The following is a 25,414-nucleotide window of genomic DNA, read 5'->3' as shown; positions in this document are numbered from 1 at the left end:
AAATGTAGCAATATTGCAATAATAATATATTTCTCTTGTATTTAAAGCTAGATAAGATTATCAAGCTTGCTCTTATAGATATAAACACCAACCAGGTAGGTTTCTAAGAGCATCTTAAATAGTATGTTATGATAATTTGAGGAATACCTATCTGTACTGCTAATATCTTCAACGACTTTTCTCTCTTTGATAATTATAATTTCTTATATTTTATACAATGCCAATTTGTAAAAGTTGCTGTTTTATATCGCAAGGATTTGTTGTCGACTTGATAGAAGAAGTAGAAGAATTTGAAAAATTCTGAGGTTGACGGTATTTGTGACAGTATGTGCCTTCTTCGGTTGATTGAGGGGAGGCCTGTGCCCAGTAGTGGAACGTAAATAGGCTGTTTATGTTATGTATAACAAGAATTCGTACTAACCTGCCTATGTATCCGGCTTGTGGTCCTATACCGTTGCGCTCGTCCATCACCCGTTGGGGCTGGTTGTTCACCACCTTACCATCATCATTGCCTTTCCACGTGCCGTCGTCTTCCTTGAACGACGCTCCCCTGAAAGTGTTTACATTCACATGAAAGTAAATGTCTTCACTAGATTTCCTAAGACTCAGGCGTCTTACAGGTCCTTTAGTAATGTGAATTACTTTCTTTGTAAAATCCCTTAAGAAAGTTTAAAAATCTAAACATCTCAGCTTTTTAAAATTATAAAGCGACTGGTCTTAAAATTGCAATTTTTGAATACTTCTCTAAAAGATCTTAAGGGAAAGTTGACCATTTGGTAAAACAGGCGTGACGTGAGTCAAAACAACAAAGTACTGGACGGTTAAAAACAATCAATAGTCAATTAATGTCAAATAGCAATATTGCTTTTTCGATGAGTTGCTTCGATGGGGCCTTTTCAAATCCCCTGGAAAGTATGTAAATGTTACGCACTTGTTGCAGGGCAGGACGCAAATGCCGCAGCACTTCTCCATACCGGAGAGATTCTTCTCAGCCTCGCGCATGTCCGCGTTGATCTGGTCCATGCCCTCCTCAATCCTGTCCAATTGCTCTGTCCACACACACACAACTCGTTATATCAACTACCCTTCACAACTCCCAAACAATGTGTTTAAGCGCCTAACTCTTTTATTATTAACACGCGAGCTCTTTTTTAAATTAATTCGGATTTCAAATCGCCTTTTGTAAATTCTCAACGCTCTCGACAAACCAGAGCTAAGTGTAAGACAAGTTTCCCCGTAGCTTTAATACGGCTAGTTATGCTCATGCATACGAAGAGTTACAGCGATTCTATTATATTGCGCACTAGGTTAAGCATCTAATATTTATTCATAATGAACATCGTCTCTAACATTTTCTCTAAGTTAAATCTTCCGGTTGGTGTCTTACACTTTATCTGGTATACTAATTAAAACATAATCTTTACCTTTCAACATGATGTATGTGCTGATACTAGTGATAACAGTAATACAATACTCATAGTTGCTAACATTTAGAATTCAAAAATTCATAAACTCTAAAACTCATGCAATTAAACAGCAAAATTGAAGTAGTCGTGCATAGCTAGATGCGTGAGAAAAACTAAATGAAAAGTCGAAAGTGTGAACTCAATGGTAAGTTTATATCTCAGCGTCCCCTCCCGACTCGCAGGCCAGCGGGAGCGGGGCTCGCCTGATGCAGTTTATTCTCTAGTTTAATATATGATCATGAACTTTTTACCTTGCATATTATCCATTTAAATAAACTGTTAGCAAATCGTCAATCGACATTTAAGTTAAATCATTTTCATTCAACGAGTTCTCGTAAGTATCCGAACTGGCATCTCAGACAAAAGCTGTACTAAAATATGAGTGATGTAAAGTAGAACTACTGGATGCTTACCGCCCTGTTCATCCAGCATGACCAGGGTTTTCATGCCCACCTCGTGACTCTACAACACAATAATGATGTCACTATAGCTCGCCAAACGTATGCGTGAGGGTCGGAGAGGCGCGCGCGACCCCGCCGAGCGGCGCCGCACGGCCGCGGGCCCGCGAGGCACCGCCCGGCCAGGGCCGCGCGCGGCCCGGGGCCGCTCCCTACCGACACAACTCAAACTCAACTAAAAACAAAACAAAAACATTGATGATCCGCGTCGAGGCCGCGAGGCCCCGTTTATGATATGACAAAAAAAAACAATTAGCAAATGAGCGTATCCATAAAGCCATTCCTAAATGAAACGTGAATGTAGCAAAGTATTAATTGAGTTGAAGATAGAAATGAACAAACTAATATGTAGAGGCGAGGGGCGCAGGCGGCCCCCCGCCGACACAGACCGAGCTAACAGTGGCACACCTACGTACGCTAACATGAACAACGCGCTAGCCATGGAGGTGAGGCGTACCACACTATACGTCAACAGATACACTCGGATAACGCGCATTCAATAGTACCGCAGTTCAGTAAGAGAAGAGTATAGTAGATCGGAAAGATAACTAAATATACCTATAAAAAGCGTTCCGGTCGACAAGATCAACGGAAGAACTAAACATCTTGCGCAGCTCATTCAAATTAAATCTTCAGCAAAAGATAGAGTAACAGTCTTTTGCGACAATTAGCAACGAACGGCCATCGGGCTCTATGTACACTATATTTTCAAGTCATCCCCATCGAACATAGAAACACACGCAACATCGATCTCAGATAAGTCGTTATTCAAGAGAAACGTCAAAGAAAAACAAAGAGATTAATATATGTTAATCAACTGCACATTCAACACAGACGTTCTCACGGCTCGACTACCCACGTGTCAGTTTAACTCTTACCGCCCTGGTGACTCAACATATGAAGCGCTTGCCCCCCGGCGTCCTCGCTCTATACATAAAATACAAATCAAAATAATATATCGTAGAGGAGAGTATCGGGGCGGTGGGTGGCGGGGTGCGGACCGCTTGCGGCGGCGGCGTGCGTGCGGCGTGCCGTGCGGCGGTGCGGGCGCTACGGCGCTAGCTGTACGGCTACACGGCGGCTACACACACTACTCCATACAACCACATGCATGCAGTGAAGCTTGCAAGTAAACCAGATTCAGTTTCATCTGTGCTCAGTTTTATATGATTCATGATTATTCTGTGTGATGTCAAGAGTCGTGCGTTGAAGAGAAGCGTTTCGAATTTACTTCGCTCAGTCGTTTATACGTTATGTGATTCTGGTAAAGTTGTTAAATTTTCGAGAGTCGAGTACAAACATCTGAAATGCGCAATGTATTGGTATCGTTCGCTCGGGATCAGTTCTGTATGTCGGTCGTCCGACTTCGCCCGGCGCTCGCTGTATTAAGTTGTGCAAAGTGGTGTATATATCTACGAACGAATGATATACATATACAAAGATGTGGGTTTTCCGTGATCTCGGTGTGTGAGTCATATATGGTCAAAGGCCCAAGTCTCAGAGGATGCCCGCACCTTTGCATTGAATTAGCAGTGACGAAATTTAATACATAATCAATGCGATACCCCCTTGCATCTTCTACTTCGTCGGGCCCGTCTTCGAGTCGGCTGAAAACCCTACGTCGCTCAAAAGTTATTCAAAAAGGTAAAATAGATAAAATTGTAAATAATGTAGTGTTGCAAATCTCGCAGATCACTCACCTCCCTGGTCGTCTAGAGCGACCAGAGTACGAATGCCGGCCTCCTTGCTCTACCAGCCGCAGAAACAAAAAGTCAGAGAGCATGTTAGTTGTGAGGGGTACAGTGGAGTGTGCGGTGTCGCGAGATACAGTGTCGCCGCGGAGCACACGGCACACCGGCTGGCTGCACGTTGGCTGCGGGCTGGCACTGACGCGGACCACGCACCACGCGCCTTGCGCCGTGCCATGTCCTCCGCGATGTCTGAACTGTGTTGCGAGTCGTGTTGAGTCTGTCTGTGCTGTGTCACATATCTCATTTGTTCCTGATGTTACAATATTGAATAGACCAGTTTTCGCGTGAACCTCATCTGATTGTAAATAAAATAATATCAGTAACGTATAAAACAGATAACTATACACTATCACATAAACTAATGTAACGCATTGAAATGTTATCAATACGTATTAAAAATAAATAAAAGTAAATGCCTTAATTAACTGAAAGTATGTAAATACAGATAATAAATATTTTAATTAGTCTGTATTTGTTGTGAGAGTTGGAATCAGGTGTAGCTCGATATATTTGTTGGAGTTAAGTGGCAGGTACGGGGTGTGTTCACGCCCACATTGGCAGTATTGTGAATGTTCGAAGAAGGCATGAAATCATACAACATAATAGATTTACAGTCAACAACAGAGAGCAGCCACTACACAGAGACCTAAGATACAAACAGAGTCAACTAAAGAGGATATAGAACGAAACATAGAACATTAACGGTGACAATCGGTACCTTTACATCATCGGTTCGTGTTAGGGTCCGAGCTCAAATTATTGGATAGTCATTGAAACGGATCGAAGAGAGAAGAAAGGGAAGTCTAAGAAGAGTAAAGGAAAGGAGAGCAGAAGAGAGTGCGGTTGAAGGAGACAGCCTCGCAGGCGGATATGTTGTGGAGAGAGTTGGCTTCCGAGTCATACGGGGGTTAAAGTCGAAGCAAGCCCAAGCACAATGGATAAGTAAGACTATTGGTCAACAAGAAGCGCACACCGGGACAAATAATACACTAAGGGGAACACTAATATCTGAGAAGTATTCGGAACTGATAAGGGGCTGGGGTGGTTCTAGTCCTCAATGACTTCATGCGGTACAACCAATAACAGCGCAGAGCTGATTTCTCCAAAAGCTGAGGGTTAATTTATCTTGTTATCACTGCTTAAATAGATCATTCTATCAAACAAAGTTGTATTTCCGAGTAATTAATTTTGTAATTAACCGTCAGCGTCGAGTTCGGGATTGCCGAGGAAGTTAAATTTGATCACACAAAATTTACAGTTACTACAAACAACACAAAGGGCTATAGAGGTCTCTAACATATTCGGGCACATAAGGCACGGATCATGCAACACCCATATGTACGGTTAAATTGTAACATAATACATTGAAATAAAGGTATTATCCACAGGAAAAAATAAAAAATATAAATACGGGTTACTGGACAGCTACAATATACATACATATACATTTAATAATAAATAAAAAAATATTTAGCGACATCGATACACAACAGCCAGGGATAGCAGAGGCTGCGCCCTAGGGGGTAACGGGGACGGGCGTCGGAGACCAAACCGAGCTTGGGGCTATCCAGGACACTTCCGCTATACCCCTCACTCCCTCGCATCGAGAACACCTCTCTCACAGATGATCACAAGTAACATAACAACAGAACAACTCAACATAAACAAACTATGGGGAACATAAACGTCAACAACTGAAACGCGGCTAACAACGAATCCGCACACTTCTATCGTCTAAGTCTAATTTAGTTAAGACATGGGGACTGGTCCAATATTCTCGAACGCTTGGAAAATCAATACATTTTTAATAATATTACACAACTTAAAGAAGATCAGAAATTTTATTTCGGTCCAAAAAATTCAGTCATTCCAATTTCAAGTTGACGGGAAAGTTAATACTCTGTACAAGTGCACGTCAATTTCATAATAGGGAAGAGATCCAGTGTCATATTAAACGAATATTGTTAATATGAGCTGATCTCTGGGAGGTATTCTCGACATTTTGATTATGTCACTCCCATTCTCGTATTTTTTTTTATTACTGAACTGCCGTAGGGTAATATTGCGAAAAAGTCTAGGTAAGGTAAATTCATATTGTTTTAGAAATTATTATTTTTTGTAAATAAATCTTAAAAGGTATTCGCTTTATATTAAAATTGTGCCAAGTTGGCTTTTTGTTTACTTTACGGCAGTTGTTAGAAATTGTTTATATAATCTTAGCGTTCTAACGATAATTATAACGGTGTGAACAGAACTCACCTCCTCGCATAGTTGCATCATACGCCGGGTGGACTCCAATGACTGGAACACAAATGATTCAAATTGAGCAAAATATCGTAATACAGGTGCCCTGACTGTTGAACACGATGAACCTTAACGGTCTGTTGCACCACTTGCTGATAAACCATCTGGTATCCGCCCAATAAATGTTTGAAAGCAGTACAACTGTCTATCAGACAAGTGGTGAACAGATTCTAAACAACCTAACTCCTAAACTCATAATCATTCTGTGTGTGACCGTTGAGCAGCAGTGATTTTGATTTCTTCATTTGATTCGGCTATGGATGCATTTTAGTAGAGTGGCTTCAAAAGCTTTTCAACTTTTATATTTTTAGGTTTTACCCAAAAGACTACCAAGCTCAAATCGGAGTGATGTTGTTTGGTGAAGTATTTACCATACCTCTACCATCTAAACCTGATACAGTGTATCCTTCAAACCCGTAACAGAAAAGTTCCTAATCCGTTTACGTAAATATTTAACAAGAACCCAAACCTTTTTTCCTGAACGACATACCTAAATATTTAAGTATCCACAAAACCATCAATGTCAATAAAACCGTCAATCCAGAAAAGTACTTCAAATGAGTTGATCTGAAACTTTGGTTTGTTTCAGAAACAAATTAAGATCCAATTGAATCTCCGTAAGCTCTTGCGTCAATCAATGTTATAGCCTTGTTCGGCAATCAATTGTCCGAAATAAAGCCAGGAGTCAATTTCTCTTGACATAATAAAAATTCGGCGACCCTTCTGTTCTTTATTTGAGTTTCTTCAAAGGTCTTTGATGTCACTAAACTGAGAGAAATGTCCTTTGAGAGTAATGTTTTGGATACAAAAGCAGTTTTATTCATTTATTTGAGTTACTCCGCGATATCTGCGGTTGTCCTGACAAAAATCAAAAAATAAGTGTAAGACTTTAAAATGTCTCATAAAAAGTTCTTTAAAAAATATATGTGTACTTATTTCCTTATATTTTGTACCTGTAAGTATGATATTTAAGAAAGAAGTAGACGATCAAACAAATATCTATACCGGTATATAGAATCGACAACGTAAAAGTGATGCCAACCCAAGATGTTGTTATGGTTACAGTACTTACTTCATCGGTGACCTGCCCGGCGCGTAATTGCAGCTGCTCGAGTTCGCTGCGCGGCGCGGCGCCATTCTCGGCGGGTGGCGCTGCTGAAGGCATCCTGGAACCAATACCAACATTTGTCAAAACACTTAAAAAAGTTAAAATCAGTTTCAAAGCATTAAAGCCGTAAGACCGAATGTCCTTATAAAATCCAAACCCCATTGTTTAACTATTGTGTTTGACAATTTCAGCCGTAAGAGGTTAAAGAAACGTTCATTTTAGTAAGGTCAAGTTATGGTTTACGATTTTCAGTTTAATTAAAGGAATCTTCCACAGTTACGTGCTCTGAAGAGTAGTGTTTTTTTTTTTTCATAATTATAAATTCGACAAACTACTGAGAAAAGGGACAAGTTCGGTAAAGATCAGGATTCTTCAATTCTTACGATAGTAAACATTTTGTTCCTTAAAGAAAATCTTATCGGTATTTATAAATATAATTTCTAAATTTGGAAGTGGATAATAAACTGTATATTATGTGACTTAGAAAAATGTACCTATTCAGTGTGTGCCGTAAAAGAAATTACGATAAAATATTGATTATTAAAATCAAATACACTTTATTGAATACAGTACAAATTGTATTTATTATTTTTAAATAATATAGGCTAGCGTTTGACCACAATCTCACCTGATGGTAAGTGACAATATGGTCTAATGTCTGATGTTTTCAGCAAGAAAAGAAAATCACCCATTATTGTGTGTGATCGATCATTATCCTAATATATTTTTATTATCCATAGAATTTTACTATATCAAATATCTGCCATTCCTTTTAAGTAATTTCAATCCAGAGCAACTGAACTCTTACTGTAAATAAACTTGAAACTAGCACACTACTTCGGGGAATATTGGAGAGGTCTTGGATGTTGAGTTTCCACTGCCATTTTCCAGTTTTCAGACAGTTTGTTTTGTGACGTAACGTCTGATACAGCCATCTCATTTCGTTATTTGAACACATTGTTTAAATCGTCTGACGTTTCGCAATCTCATTTGGGGTGTTCAAAATAGAAATGAATAAGCATTTTCTCTAAATGTGCGAAAAGATAAGAAATTTTCTCGTAAAAACATGCCTGTACGCAAGTTCTTTCCATTTTTTCAACCGCATTGTTCCTTACAATGAAGCTTCTCCCATTTTCAGAAAAAGCGAATGATTGAGCAAACTCTTTCACATTTTACAAATCTTTATACGAGTTTGCTGACGTGATAAGATCCTAAAGCGTCAACAAAAGCTCTAATTGAACAAAGTTCGTGAAAGAAATAAAATACTGGGCCTAAAACTCAACCTTGGGGTAACCTTGCGCGCGGCCTTACATTCGCAATTAATTCTGTGGGTTAAGTAACTTATTATCTACACGGAACAACAAAGGCTTACTCGCCTATGTTATGATAAGATCTAGAACTCTTATAACATTTCAATCCTAATAGACAGAATAGTAGGAATATCTAAGTTTATAACTTATCTGCTTACGCAACAATCCCAGACAATATTATCTAGTCCCGACAAAATCAATTATTATATTTTGGTCTTGTCATTGCCAAGTTACGGTACCATTAGGTATGTAGAGTAGCTTAAAAATACTCAGTCTCATTTAATAATTTAGTAAGGCGTTTTATCTTGAGCCTAACGGCACAAGCTATGCTAAAGCATGTAAACCTTCGCTCAGATAGTGTTTAGTTGGGACTCTAGTAATTAATTTCAAAAGGGCAAGGGCGTTTCATTATTCCTCCGAATCATCAGCTGTAATAAATCTAAAATATATATTTTTTAAGATTCATTTAGTTTAGTGATTATGTCAGATGTAATGTTAAGTGGTTTGTAATACTAAGAGCATTAAAAATTACTGCAAAATCTCTACTCCACGATCATCAAAGATTTGATATCGAGGGTTAATTACAAATCAAAATAATTCGACAAAATTGTTAGGTACTATAAAATAATTTAGGAATACGTAGGTATCAAATCAACATACCTAATCACTCCACTAAAGCCTTTAAGGCGATTTGATCTCAATCTCACGATGTCACAACTATCCCAAACGCGTAAAGTTTGTTCCAAGCAGTTAATATGTCGGTGTCATAAACCCCAACGCTCATAAATGGGATCGCCAGCCAGCGTATAACCCAGATTAATGCTTCGAGAATTGGTCGTTGACGCTGCGGACTACTTACCATTATGAAGGCGAGTGCCCCTTAAATTATTAACCTCATGCAAAATTCACAAAACACCGCGTCCATTCAAGATTTTCCGAGAGAACGCGAGAAGTTCTATGAAAATACGACCGAAGGTCGAGGTATGTTCGCAAAATTGAAATAACGGTTCATTTTGACCCTCGAATTTTCTTAAGCTCCAGGAGATACATAAAATTATGTTATTGCTCAAGTTTTTGCAGCATCAGTCAGAACGCAGAAGTAGAAAACATAAATCAGGGACAGAAATTTCCATTAGGTTCGTTTCGTACTCAATTTTCGAACTAGCTGATGTAAATATCCCGAGATTTAAAGGTTAGGAAACTAAATCCGACTCTCGGGATAAATAACGGTCGAGTTTCTAGCGAAAACCTTTCATTGGTATGCATTGGAAAAGTTTTCATAAAGGAAAATACGTAGGCTGAGTCTGCAGTTGCTTGCTTCCATTGTTCTGTTTCACCTGACTGTTCGGAGCCGGGTATATTTACGAAACTCGCGTTGAATTATTAAAAGCAGCTCCCGCCTTTTCTATGTTAAACAAGAAGGAGAATGCGGGTAGACAAATAAATTGTTAAAGGGTACACAACACAGTTCAACATATGTAATGGCTAATAAATAATATAATTATACACTGTCCTTTTACAGTCAACTATTCAGCTTGTCTTTCGAAGAACAGAAATAACCCTTATTATCATCAATCAAAATAGAAACCGGGCGTACAAGAACATCGTGCTCTATGACGTATATCAATATTAATGTAGGCCTGCGCCCATTACTGATCGATATAACTAACACAAGAATGGATTACGATGACAATATGTTGTCGGATACCAAAAGTACGTGACGAACGAGATACAAAACGATTTTAAGTTTTCGTTAGATTTAGCCTTGCTACATCAAAGCCTTTATTAAATAAAAAGCCGGCTGTATTTTAAGTACAACCAGATCCCGTAAGAAATACAACCACAAAGGGAAAACAAATATTTACATTAAGAAATGCCGAGATATTTTTGCGTAGTTGAAAGTCAGTAAGTAAATTCTTTATGAAAGTAAATGTTTTTACAAGAATATTTAATTTTGCGAGCCCCAGATTTATCTTCATCCGAGAGTTGAGAATCTGCTAAAGACAGCACTCGCGTAATACAGATTTAACTTTTTAACCAGTTTTTGTTACGGGACGAAGTATTTCAGTGAAAAATGACACCACCATCTGGTTCAGGATTAATTCTGCTGGCAATTCATAATTGTATTTTTATACGTAGCTTAACGGTTTTTGGTGAACAATGAACTTGGGGGTCATAAATGTGGGGGTACGTAGGGGTGAGGAGGTGACCTTGAGTGCTAGGAACAAAGAGAAGGGGCCTCCCACCGCCGGCCGTTGTGGTTCGCTGTTAAAACTTCCACCTTTGTAATGAATAGTAATTTGACCGGTGTGCCGAAGTTATACCATTAAGTGTCACATGCTCTCATTGCTCTTCTCTTCTTATCGTGTGGGTTGTGAGGTGGAATACCAACCTCATCAACCCTGGTGTCAGGGTTATTATTGAGCTGCCAAAGGCTCCTGACATGGCTCGTGTAACGACTACTCACTTACATCAGTAAGTAGTAACCGGGAACAACGGCTTAACGTGCCTTCCGAAGCACCGATCATCTTACTTTCGGACAATCTGGTGATCAGCCAGTAATGTCCTAACCAAACTAGGGATCACAAAGTAATTTTATCGCTTAGCGAGGGCTTGATGAAAAAAAAAAATATTCGCGACTTTCTATTAGTTACTATGCGAAAGAGGTGTGTCAGGATAGTAAGTGGATTTCGGTAGTGTTTGCCTACCCCAACGGAAACTACTTTGATCTTATATAATTATGTGTTAATGAATATAAGTAAGTGAGTGTATGCATTTGATGAGGATTTTCCTATTCATGCCACAGCTTAAGGTAATAAATAGCTTTAAATTTTGGAGTCAACAATTCGAAGATCCAGTAAGTGCGTTCCGATTCCTAAACATGCTCAGTATGTGCCAAAGAACAAGGTTACTGGAAGGGCACCGCGTTGTCACAAGGACGCACAATCACAAATAGCACATTGGATAAAATAAAGTGGATCAGCGATGGCCCTCGTGTAAGTCGAAGCCAGCTGGCAATTCTCCCGATACCGCTGACCCACTTCAAGTTCAATGTGTCGTAGATCCTATATAGATTAAGTTAAGCGTATCTAACTTGACCAAGCTCTTGAGGGTTTTACATGATAGGGTTGTAACCATAGAAACTCAGATATGGCGTTCCTCCAGTTTGAAGATTCTATGTTTTAAATAGGTGTATACCAAAGGGTAAATAGGAAATAGAACAGTGAATGTCAAAGGTAATGTTATACGTTTCAAAGGTAACCTTTACAAACGTTATATTAACGCCATCTCACAGGATAACAAAACAAGGCGACGCCGACGTTGGTTTCCTTAACAACGCCCATAAACTCACATTAATTGTGACAGAAAGAATATTGGAGAGAAACAAGAAAAGTAACATTTCAGAATAGATACCTACTACATTATTCTTATCTAGCACTAATATTTACATATGACATTATTATGTTTATTTTAGAATTTATATGACTGCAGGCTACTGTAGCGTAATATTTCTGTTACTCCACGCAAACGATGAAGATTGTTCAAATGTATAGAATATGTTTATTTTGCTATCAAATATCTATAATCTCGATAAATATCTCTGTTATAAATTTAGAAACAGATGCTCTAGTTGTAGCCTGTGGTGTGGACGTCACGACGACGTAATAAAAGTAAAAGGTTTTCCTTTTCTATATTTACTGTATTATTCGTGTTCGTGTTGTATTCAGTCAGACTGACAAGTTATGGCATGTTTGCGTGGGTGTTCTAGTGCGCCTACCAGTACACTCACCAACACTGGTACTACCAGTGTGATTTAAATATTTTGATCAAGAAAACTACACATATATACATAAACTCACACCTATTTCCCACCGAGGTAAGCATAGACTATGGAATTCCATTTGCTTCGATCCTGACACACATCTCTTGCTTCCTCCACATTCATCAATCGCATAATACACGCACGCCGCCGCGCCGGTTCAGAGTAGATCGTACTAAACTCTTCTAAGGACATCTCCAATTCGATCAATGTAAGTCCAAATCAAGAAAACTACCTATAAATACATTTTTACTACTAACTAGTACTTCACCTAATTAACAATATTAGCCTCGTGGATTTCTTCTTCAAGCAAAATGATCGAAATTGGTAACGATGTTCTTATATTAAAAAAATTAGAGCGGAAAAACAATTTCACTCTATTGTACAAAGATTTTAAAGAAATCAATTATGCTAATCACTCTTCCTGAATATAAGAAAACCTAGACACTACCTCATTCGACGATTATGTAGGAAATCAATAAGTTTAATGACATCGCTTTTTCACGTTTTGTGCCAACAGCAATCGTTCTGTGAATAAAGAGCTGTGGGAAAATGTCCATTATCCACAGCATTCAAACGTCTACACAATACATCTTCATAGACTGACTTGTATTGAACTTGTGAAGGCAATTCAAAGGTTACTTAGGTCAATGTAAATTCTACTCTCGACGAGACTACGAGTATCAATTACATTCTTTGACGTGCTCTGTTTACCATCAGAAAAACTCAATAACAGTTGTTCAAAGAAAATTACATGTGTAGAAAGAGGAAGGAAGGCAGACTATTTCTCATTGACGATGTAAATTATAAATGAACGTATTGGAAAGTGAAATTGCAAAGTACTGCATATTGAAATATAACGTTGTTTGGACATGCGATGCCGTGCCGTCTGCAGCCGACCTTTGAATTTTAATGCTGCCATTATTCCACAGTGGTGCTTAGCTTGTCTTCGTACTGTTAGCGCGTTATGCCCCGCTAGCTGCTACTAGGCTTGTATCATTTTCAGGTTTAGTCATTCTAACAAAGGCATACTTTTAAAATTTAGGAACTTTCATGTTTTAAAGTCAGAATTTTGTTAACATAGGTATGTATTTCACTAGGTTTTAAACACTATTTATTATTTTCGTGTTAGTTCCATTCGTACCATTTGTACCAAAATATGGCAAGCATAATTTTTTGCTTTAACTTTTCGAGTGCCGGACACAATGTAACGTCTATTGTGTCTGGTATCTCGGCAGATGAGAGGTTAATCCTGTGATGCTGGTGAAGTGAAGTAATTTTAATTATAACCAGAGCACTGACACTGACAAGCAAAAACAACCGGTGTTATTAATTTGAATTTCCATCCAAATGCGTTTCATTAAAAGTTCGCGATCTATCCACTCCGTCGGATATCGCTATATCCGACCGACCGGAGTTAACGTTCGATTGGTCGCGCAAAATGTCAACTGATCTGTCACAGGCAGATACTCAAAATATAATCGTTGTGTTTATTTATGACTATGTCGACAAGAGTGGATTTTTGTACAATAAAAAAACTAAATTATAATATTTCAAAACTTCTAACTGTCGTGCAATGAAGCTTTGCTGTTAACATTTACTGTTTACCTATATCAGCTCTTTCACGTCCAATTAACGCTTCGGAAGAGCCTGCGTCGTATCGTATAGCCCATAAGTCATGTCTGGCATGTCGACCGAGATAGGACACGTTGTGGGGTGGCGGGCGTAGCGCGTGCGGGCGAGACCTTCTAACTCGAACCCATTCCACACATCTGTCTCGTGTCACATCGACCTCTGTCTTCTGCGCATTAAAAACCATATGTCATTGAATTTACTCCCGACCAAATACAAACCCTAATGCGTATTTGGATAGTGGACATATGCAAATCGGCCACGGTAAGGCGTTTATTATGATGCGTTAATTTGGGAACCAGATTCGGCGGTCATAATGACAGTCGGATTTCTGCGTATCCTAAAAGGTCCAGTAATCTTTTGCGAAGATATGCGCTCAACGATGTGGCAGTCGACGCTGGGAAAATCAATAGACGCGCGCAGCGAGCCCGGGCTGTAGGCGAGGGCCTACCCACGTTGCAACTTTTAACTTGTTTAGTACTTACACATGCCTCAATTAAAACCTTTATAAAGTTATTCCCGAGCACACAAGCATGTAACACGAGTGTAATTTAATTATTTATGCTTCCATTAAACTCTTACATTGATTACTTTTATTTTCCTATCCTTTGTTTGTTTATATGTAGTCATGAGCAATATAATATACCCACATTAGGGCTCTGTCGCACTAACATATTTGACATTTTGTGAGACTTACAGTTCAATTTGTTAAACATATTAATGCTCGTGACCGTACAGCGTCAATTTTAATGGAATAGGAATTTAAACGTCTATTTTTATGGAGATGTAATTTGGGCAGATAGGCGGCACTAATAGAAGGTGAATACGTTTGGTACAACAAAGGGAAGCAATTTGTCTGAGCGATAAGAGGGTCCCGCGTTGGGCACACGTTGGCAAACACACGTCCGACAGAAATGGCGAACTTCGTCCGCATGTATTTGTCATGTGCCATATCTCAGTCGGGTTTAAGTAAAGATCCCTCAGTAAGGTCAGTGCTCTCTGTAAACTAATTTTCGTATTCTTAACTTTGAATTCTTGGAAATGTTCCATTAAAAAGTTAGCCTTTTGTGGATTCTGTTGTTTTGAAACTTTCCATATTTGCTTCTAATTAGTAGGGTATCTTCAAAGGTTGAACGATGGAAAGTAACTGAAGTAGAAGGTTCTTATCTCATCTATACTTTTCAGAGGTCTACATTTTTCAAAGCGAATATAATTGTGAAAATCACTCTAGGGGTGTTTTAATTTTCTGTGGTATTTATACTCTTTTTTTTATAATATTTCTGTTTGATTATAATTCTCGCAGTGTCAAGTCGTATGATCGATCGAAACTGTCTCCAAATCTCAGCATTGCGGCTAAAGGTCCTTTCTATTGTCTGAAATTGATCGTATTGTGTTTGACATTGAACCCAATATGTACAATGGTTGCAGTCTTACTTGGTAACCCATAGGGATTAAATGAGCTCTATATTTAGATGTTACGTAGCTACAAGGTTAATAATATGTTAGGTAAGTAACTTGTAAGTTACGACACAGTTAGCCGTTAATGACTATCATTTTACTTTATTTCGACTACTCCAGATTTATATGAAGATATAGTATATTTATTGAGACATTTCCGTGTAACTTGTGTTTTAGATTTGTCGCAACGCAAGACTGTGTTAGCTGAAGTCTTGTATAAACATTTTCATACATATTTATATATCTATCTTTGTGATGCAAATGCCTCCTTTTATCAATCCCAAACGGAAACTATAAAGTTTAAAGATAATTTATCTCGTAAGCCAAAAGTTCCAGGCAGAAACAATGGAGTTTTGACTCTACCTTAACTGAAATATTATGTTTAATCTTTCAAGTTAAGTAAAAGAACTTTCTCGAAGCGGTAAAAACTGTTTCTAACAATTACTTCCTCCCACGCGGTGAACGAGAAACATTTATTCGTAAGTCTTCTCGGCGAGAGAAAATTCTTGCTATAATTTAAAAAGTCGGGAAACCGGATGTCGGTATCGAAAATTTTATTTCAATTAAGAAAATCGCTTCGGGAATGAGGATAAAAACTGCCTATTTCTCCCATCAGGTGTCTCTACTGTTGAGTGTTTTTAAATTTTTACATCCCCATACAATTTGAGTAAACAAACATATTGTTTTGGTTATATTTTAACACTTGCGCAGCGTTTAACTGCAAAATCATAGTGTTATATTTTATTGCCTAAAGATCGCAAAGAAGAAAACTTAGAAAAAGTTATTTACAATCAAAACTGTCTTTTTCCAACTGATGGCTTTTTTTTCATAACTCATCGTTGAGACGGGATGCAGTCCATGTTTCTTGCAATTTATCCTGAATTTTGGCTGGACAGTCAACTGTCAAAATTTTGAAACAACGGCGCTGCCGTCTACATTACAGCTTCTAGTTTTTATCCTCATTCGAGAACCGAATGGATGAAGCCGTAACCAAAACTACGGAATATCGGAGATTTTTCTCTCCTTCGTCGGATCCAATCAATCAAGGTGGCAATAGTGATGGCGTGATATCAGAGTGACGTCAGATGGACGTTTACGCGCTTATCACATGTCATATCAGCCTCAATGAAGGTTCATTATGTGAGTTTGTTTATGGCGCTTCAGGACGTTATTGGATTAATTCAAGCTCCGGCCAAGGACGGAGCTAACGCTTATATGACTTTATATTTATGCGAAGACGCGACAAGATGTCTGACATAAAATTGCTGAAAATTGCTGTGTGTTTTTGTTATTTACTGTAAATGAATTGTCTCATGTTCCTGTCTGTATTTTACCAAATTCCTTATTTATATTCGAGAGTATGAGGTAGAAAATACGCAGTAAGACAAAAGAGCTTCTTGTGCGATTCAGGCAGTCTTTTTATGATAAAGCATACTTAAACATACTTATTTAGTTTACTGCAACCGTAGTGCGTACCTACATGATTTTATAGCACAGTCATGTAGTTAAGTGACTGTTTGTTTCACATCGCTAGATCGACGAACGAGATTGCAAGAATGCATTAGTTCAAGAAGCATCTTGAGAAGATCTATCGCAGCGGTTTTAGATCTAAGTTGCTCTCCGGATTTTCAAGTATTTTGCTTCATATTCTAAGTAAGTTCCATATAACTTTCTATTCAGAAATATTGTCTTGAAGAACGTATCTAACAAGTTGTAACCAATGACGTGCCGTCCCAAAGAGGGAACATTCTCGGCAGTAAAATGATGCAAAAGAACCCTACTAAAGAGACCTAAGGGGTTAAAAAGGCCACACCAAAGCAATTCATCTAAAAAGCAATATTGCCATTTGACATTTGTGTGCATTGCGCACATACTTTTATATGCGCAAATGTCAAATAGCATTTTTTTTTAATTGACAACATTTCATTTTTACTAAGATGCCTTAAATCGAAAACCATTTCGAGATATTTCTATGATTTACACAAAACACATTTTTTCAGATTTTTTAATTCAGTAATAATAGAAATATATTGAAAAATCCACGAGGTCAGAAGAGGAAGGCATAATAAGTTCAGACCTTTACATAAAAATTATAAAAAAAGTAAATGCCATACATAACATGACACTTTGTTTGCGACTTGTTTTAAATACGCATGCAAAGGTACATTACATTATACTGCCTTCATTCTATCAATGGCAGAATCCAATTTTCAAAAAATATTTTTTGTAACTTCTAGTTGAAAAATCTTGAAAAGAAAAAATACGTGTCTTCTATTTAAACAAGTACTTTCGAAATAGCACAAAAAAACCACGGCTTAAAAATTTGAAATGTTGTCAATTGCTTCGGTGTGACCTTTTTATAGGACCAGAGGACAAGAAAGAACAATTTGAAAAAAATTGCAGTCTGTTTCCATACTATTAAAGACTTTTTACAACAGGAACATTCCCGGGAACGAATTTTTTTCGGTCCAATGGCAAATTCTCGAAGAAACTCGTTCAACAAGGCAAAAGCAAAAAAGGAGGCGTGATTTCAAGTTTAGTGACCGTAGTTGTCGTCGTGATTGTATGCCGCCCACACCAATATCCGGACGGGAGTTTTATCAAGTGTGACCTTTTGCAGATTTATATTTGACTGCTTGATTCTACATAAGACGCAAATTCTGGGAAATATTTGTTTTTTCATCAATTTCCTGAACTTATTCTTAGTATGTATAGCGTATTTTGTTTATTAGTGTATCTATTAATATGTATGCTTCTACACGGTATCTGCCCTCTTCGTTAATCTTTCACATTCACAGGCCTACTGGAAAAAAAATCTGTTGGAAAGAAGTTGCACCTTCATGTTGTAATATTGTGTTGTAGTAATGTTTCCGTGTTATCCTGTGCACAATAATTAAATAAACAAATAAATGAAGACGTAATTTAACAAACATCCTCGTAAGCTGGTAGTATCTTGGCGAGTAGCGCTCGATTCTTATTTAGTTACCCACGTACCGGGAATATGCGTGTATGACTGGCTTTATTAGGTATAAAAAGGAAATCGAAAGGAGCATGTCTTGCGAACTAAATAGTAGTAGCTGAGGGCTCTCACGCGGTACAAATTTTAACACAACAGGCCTGAGGGTGCCCAGTTGGACGCGAACGTCGGCTCAGGACGTCATCTGAGCGGATTACTTATATTTAAGAAAGAATTAATCGACTCTTAGTGGACCGATAGCGATAAGCGCTGAACGATAAATTATGGACCCCGCTGACAGGGGCAGTATCGGTGTCTTCAAGGTTTGTTCTTGCGACCTGATTGGCCGCCTACATACATCCACGTATATTATCAGTATCTTAGGTTCTTCGGGCGCCGATACTTTTCAGTGCCGTCCCTAAACGGGAGGAATATTTCCAACAACCCGCATTGAAATGGTGGATAAAGCACCTGATCCATTCGATCGATGAGACAGGCATCCTGTACTTGTTTCTATGACGTTTGGATAGGTCATTTATTTCCGGGATAGGTCATTTAGCTCGATTCGAGCTCTAGGGATATCTATGCAGGGTGTTAGTGAAATCGTAACGAATACCGAGGGGGATGATTTAGGCTATGATTCTGAGTTAATATCAACTTTACTGTTATGTATCAAGTGGAAATTCCTGTCGAAAAATTAAATTATTTTCAGTTCCATACTTTTGTGACTCAAAATCATGGGTTTAATCATCCCTAGAAGTTTTCGTTACGATGTCACTAACACTCTGTATAGGTACTCACGAGGTAATACCGCTGCGCTGTCCTTCCATGCTATTAAAAGTAATTGTTGGTAGTTAAGTCGAGCGAAATGCCCTAAGGCCGGGGATGTGAAAACTGTAAACAACGCACTTTGAGGCGTACAATCTAACGCTGGGCTATAGTATATTTCGATCTCTTGGGACCATGATATCTTCATCATTATGCTTAGAAGTAGCGGGTATATACGTAATACGGATCAGCACACACAATATTCCACACAAAAAGGACAATTCTCCGACCTTACAAAGGTTATTTGAAGTTGTTTGTCAATACACAATAAAGAGCCTTATAGCTTACTACCTATAGTAGGGATTACGTTCGTCCATGTGACTTCGTGTCCCGAGTTACGGGAACCGCCGTAGCGTATTGGCGATCTGCCAGCCATTGGACTTAACTACCTATTTGTTTATCCTCGGCTTTGTTTACTAATCGATAAGTCCTAAGCTTGTTTTTCGGAAGACGCAGAAGTATTGATTTCAAATAAGCAGACTCAAAACGGTAAGCGCTAAGTTCAGAAGACAAAGAAGACAACTAGATTTCTACGTAGTTGCGTATTTTAGTTCTTTATTTTTATATATTTTTTTAACCTAGTGGGTAGCTCACTGGAACGGGCTAACCTATAAAATGCTACTTAGGTTCTATGACGATTTTGTGACGTAGCGAGTAGGCGCCGCTACTTCAAAAGCGCACCCCTGATGCCGAGCAGCAGCGGTATCAGTACTGGTTGGAGGCCGAGGAAATGGATTCTGGTAGGGCTCTATCTAGAACATCACCGATTGAGAAATTGGTCGGTGTACTGCGGAACGGAAGGCGATTGGGGCAACCACCGTTCTACACGCCCTATCTATGGAGTATTGAAGGCGATTACTCCACCGACAAGAGCGCAGCTCCTAAATAAAGAGAGATTTTTATATTGCCATACAAATACAAATATACTTTATTGCACCAAAATAAAAAGAAATAATTCCAAAAGACTCATAACTAGCCATATCTCGTTGGCGTCGAAAATAGTGACTCAGAAGTCTCAGAATTCACTAAGGACATTTTGAATAAAAACCAATATCAGTTGCAAGAGGCACGCGGGTACTTAATAATAATTAGTTGAACATATCATTCATAGTGATATGAGTATATCATGATACGTGAAGGAATCTAGTCGGTAATGTCAGCATATAATAATATGGTAAAGAGTTCGTCAGAATATGAGGGCGACTGAATGACAATGCAGTCTGGAGCTGATTACTATGATGTCTGCGCGTGGGTACGTCATCAATAGCAATTACTTTTTGACGAGACAGAGAAAGGAATATTAGGATGTCGCAGCCGATTACGCGCGGATAACTAAGCTCATTTGTGTCAGTACACTATACAGCATTGTTAGAGCATCACCATACCATTATCATCCACCTGCCCTTATCCCACTCTAAGTGAGATCGGCAGTACGGTCACGAGCACTAATATGTATACACTTTGATACCATGTTACATTAACTTTTTTGACAAATTAAACCGTAAGGCCGGTCACATACATTCGGAATTCCGTTTCGGAATTTCGATTCGAAATATCGAATGCATTAAATCCATACAACATCTATGAATCAACCACATACTTACAGTTTTTTTTCCGTTCGAAATTTAATCTGATTGGGAATACCGTATGATGCCTATGCATGGCCCAGTAACGGCGACATATTTTTTTTTCCTTGATAGGTATAGCAACAGTGCTATCGCGATAAGAAAATCGTCGTCCATAATGCCAAATGTCTGAACTCAAGTTCTAGAGTCGCTCAACTGAGCCTTGTTATTCCGAACGGAAATAAACGTATGTGTGTGATATATTAACGGAATCCCGAAACAGTATTTCGAATCGAAATTCCGAAACGGAATTCCGCATGTATGTGACCGGCCTAAATGTCAAATATGATAGTGCGACACGGTTCTAAAGTGGGTACATGATATTACTCATGACTGTACGTGTATTCCTCTTCCATTCAGCTGTCAGTCGTCATCTCGATACTCACACCTTTCACACACATATCCTTCTTTACACAATCCACCCACACTTTTTTGGGTCGTCCCTTACCCCTATATTACGTATATATGCACATTCAATCGTCATACTCATAACTTTCATCGAAAACTCTATTTAAATATAAACTATTTTCAATTATTTCAAGTGACTAATTGTAGATTTTCGTCAAAAGGTGAGGATTCTTATGCGGTAAAATGTTTAAGATGACATTTTCAAGGGTGAAGCTGCTCATGAGAATCAGCCAGGAATGCGCTAAGAGTTACCTATAAAGGCTGAAGGAAAGAAATCGTCCACCTCACCGGTCAAGTCATCATCAGCGGCCGTAGAACTTGTGAACTGTACCTATTGAGGTAATATCCCTAAAGGGTTTAAACACAAGATTCAAGGACGTGGGCTCTCGCATCAGGTGTAGATAATAACATACATACATACGATCACGTCGAGTTCCCGTTGGGGTTTTCAAAGACCATGTAATTCTTACGCGCCACTTTCGCTTCTTCCACTTTCATCAACGACTTCATGTACCTTCGCCGGTTTGGAGTACTTTCGACATAGGTATAAAATGTATGGGGAAATCGTGGCCCCGCCCACAGATGGGCTACACTACCCGATCCCGATGTCCGAGCTCGTGACCTTGACGCATCGAGATAGATGACGCATCGAGATGGGTACATGATATTACTCATGACTGTACGTGTATTCCTCTTCCATTCAGCTGTCAGTCGTCATCTCGATACTCACACCTTTCACACACATATCCTTCTTTACACAATCCACCCACACTTTTTTGGGTCGTCCCTTACCCCTATATTACGTATATATGCACATTCAATCGTCATACTCATAACTTTCATCGAAAACTCTATTTAAATATAAACTATTTTCAATTATTTCAAGTGACTAATTGTAGATTTTCGTCAAAAGGTGAGGATTCTTATGCGGTAAAATGTTTAAGATGACATTTTCAAGGGTGAAGCTGCTCATGAGAATCAGCCAGGAATGCGCTAAGAGTTACCTATAAAGGCTGAAGGAAAGAAATCGTCCACCTCACCGGTCAAGTCATCATCAGCGGCCGTAGAACTTGTGAACTGTACCTATTGAGGTAATATCCCTAAAGGGTTTAAACACAAGATTCAAGGACGTGGGCTCTCGCATCAGGTGTAGGTAATAACATACATACATACGATCACGTCGAGTTCCCGTTGGGGTTTTCAAAGACCATGTAATTCTACCTACTACGATCCTTACGCGCCACTTTCGCTTCTTCCACTTTCATCAAAGACTTCATGTACCCTCGCCGGTTTAGAGTACTTTTGACATAGGTATAAAATGTATGGCGAAATCGTGGCCCACAGATGAGCTACACTACCCGATCCCGATGTCCGAGCTCGTGACCTTGACGCATCGAGATAGATGACCGATGGATTGGTAGTGCAATAAACGCTTACGTGAGACATGCGTCGTACGGCTGATGATGATGAAATAAAACTTTACCAAGAAAGTCGGATCAATTTTATTATTACTCTATAATAACATGTTTTGCTTCGAGACTGGTTGGTAATTATTTTATTTTGGTAAGTATGGTTTGTTTTTAATTACCTTTAATTAAGGAGAACACTTTTATAATAAGTATGTTTTCAATAAAACAGTGTGTGATGATTATTATGAGTATTTTTTCTTTTAGAAAGATAATTTTTAGAAAGTTAATTTTTCTTTTAGTTCCAGTATTTTGCTTATAAAAATTTTAAGCACTTATTATTATTAAATTATAAACTTATTTATGATTAGATTATTATTAATATAATCGATTTATGCAACCTATATTAAAAATGTAGATTTTTTTAGAATTTTTTTTTGCATATTTTATATTTTATTTACCATAATGGTTAGTAATGGTAAAAATTAATGATGAAAGCATACCACCAATCTACTTATTTGGAAAAATGTTGTACCATTGTCCTTATGGAATTAGAGTGAACATACTGAATACCTACTGACGTCATCAGTGATTCATTCATCTCGGACGGTTCTTACTCATAGGTATATTTTTTTATAAACAGTATAGGCTTGTAACCTGGGTTTTCTATTGGTTTAAGAGTGCAGAATTTTAGACCACTTCATATTTGGTTATTTTTACCAAATAAGTACTTACATAAACAAAATAAATTAGTACTAGCACTAGTTATAAGAAAGTTATATTAACTGTTGTGTGTTTGTACTGTTTATGTGCCTAATAAATAAAAATAAATAAACTTTAAACAATAAATAATTCTGAATGACTTTTTCTGTTATGAGGTGTTATGAGTATAATTAGTATTTTGTTACATTTCTTTTGTTTGTTAGGTATGTTTCTTTTTTATTGTGGATTTGCCTCATATGGCATTATTAGGTACTTGGCAGGAATGTTTACGGCTGTATGTAATCAAACACAAATACTATCAGGAAAATATGTGGTCAGTGACTAAGGTTGAAGGGGGAATATAAAGGTACCTTACCTAGTTTGAACAAATGGGAAATATTTTCATCACCTTATAGTCTTTTCTTAAACAAAGGAGCGTTGCTGCGCATAGGTACCTAATTGTGTTGAAACATATTTTTTTTAAATATTTCAAACGGGCACTTTTATGCTATTTAATTAATTATATCCTACCACCCAATGGTTGTCTGGAAAATTGATACTTTAGCAATAAGGCCTTGTTTTGTATATTTATTTTTTTTGTTTGTCTGTGCAATAAAGAATAGTGTATTGTACCTATTGTACTTTATTTATATTTAGTGTCTCAATTTTATAAACCTAAAAAGTTGTCTTACATTCTAGTTGTACTTCTACATAAATAAATACATAGGTAGGTAGGTACCTATAGGATCTTTTTACGTACCTATATAAATTACTTGTATTCTATTCTTAAAATACATGAGTGTTACTTCTGTAATGGATTCAATCTAAAGATGAATATCAATTTCTAGATAACAAAGTAGGGGAGCATATCGTTTAGATAAGTGGAAATCGAGAACCGTCATAGAAAGCAGACAAACAGTTCCATGACATCACACTCTAAACATACAAATTCTGCAGTTTATCGTTCTACATACCTACATAACATAAGACTTTCATACATTACAGTTAGAATAAACGTCAAGAGAAAAAGTAAAATGTAAGATAATTTCAAGTTTCTGGTGAAAGAAATGAAATAAAATGCCGGAAACAAAACAACAGTTCACTCACCTGAAATTCTATTTTTAACTAGCACCTAAGTAAAACAAAAGCCGTCGAAGACACTTAGCACTCCCACTAGGCACCAAAATACAGCACTGGCGAGCACTGACAGCAGGCTGGTAGCAGGTCGATCGAGTTGATGAGGTTAGCCACGAACGGAATGCGCAATGTTTTGACTATGCGCATTGACCTTCCAAGGAATAAGCATGCGCGCCAATAGTTTGAAATAATTGTGTAATCCTAACTATGTTGTAAATTAAAAAGATACTTTTGTTTCACGAAATGTAAGCAAAAACGCCCTAAAATACTGATAAAAAATTAAAGGAAGGGCCATTTATTATGACTTTTGACATTTGAAATACTGTATCGGCGCCATCTGTTATCAGGTAGAATGAAACTTTAGTCTAACCGCAAAACCATGATACCATGCGTAAAACAACATTATGTTTAGAACTTCAGCTACTCAATACTAGATGTCGCTACTCAAAATTTGTCCAGAAAATATAGTAGCTTACTTTACATTTTATGGCGCAAGATCTGGGATTTCGACACTCTAAACAGCATAACTACATATTTATAAACATAACATAAAATATAGCCGCCTATATACGTCCCACTGCCGGGCACAGGTCGCCCTCAGCCCTCAAGCAACCGGACCCAGAGCATGAATCTCTTCGATCTCTGCATTCGATCATACTTTACCACGACTATCTTATAGAGAGGTACGTAGTTATTATTACGAAAACAAAGGTAGGTAGGTACAAATATACTATCGATTGTAAGGTAGGTAATAATAAATAATTATGTAAGTACATTGTTCAATTCAGCGCAATAAATCCTCGAATTTATATAACACCAATAAAAACGTATTTTATATTAGTTCAATGTAATATACTAATCTGTATGTAAGTACATTGATATATTATGAAGGTTTTAAAGGATTACAGATTAGCCGTTACGTTATGTAAAGTAACGATAGGTTTGTAACGTACTCCTCTAAGTAGGTACCTAGCTACTTTGTGGCGATATTTCTAATACAGATGTGGTGTGTCATAGAGTAAGTGTAATCGCTGTAGAGAAGAAT

General features: G+C 37.9%; 1 protein-coding gene across 6 annotated transcripts in view; it reads right to left on the bottom strand.

The window, feature by feature from the left end:
* LOC126374840 (synaptosomal-associated protein 25) overlaps positions 1–24,690 on the bottom strand; it is a 35,386-nt gene extending 10,696 nt beyond the window's left edge. For 2 of the 6 annotated variants that reach the window (XM_050021579.1, XM_050021581.1), the window contains exons 1-6: positions 24,340–24,687; positions 7,052–7,145; positions 5,935–5,976; positions 1,880–1,928; positions 932–1,049; positions 422–550 (exon numbers count right to left, since the gene is read on the bottom strand). In XM_050021579.1, coding sequence (XP_049877536.1) covers positions 422–550; positions 932–1,049; positions 1,880–1,928; positions 5,935–5,976; positions 7,052–7,144 — 431 coding nt within the window. In that variant the 5' untranslated portion in view covers position 7,145; positions 24,340–24,687. Of the gene's footprint in view, positions 1–421; positions 551–931; positions 1,050–1,879; positions 1,929–2,802; positions 2,852–3,624; positions 3,674–5,934; positions 5,977–7,051; positions 7,146–24,339 lie in introns of all 6 variants that reach the window. The other 4 variants (XM_050021580.1, XM_050021582.1, XM_050021584.1 and 1 more) reach the window with 4 other exon arrangements.
* Between the last annotated feature and the right edge of the window lie 724 nt (positions 24,691–25,414).

This window comes from Pectinophora gossypiella, chromosome 18, assembly GCF_024362695.1.
Source record: "Pectinophora gossypiella chromosome 18, ilPecGoss1.1, whole genome shotgun sequence".
NCBI classification, from domain to species: Eukaryota; Metazoa; Arthropoda; class Insecta; order Lepidoptera; family Gelechiidae; genus Pectinophora; species Pectinophora gossypiella.
Note: the sequence above shows the minus strand (reverse complement) of the source record. Positions and strands in the feature narration are given on the sequence as shown.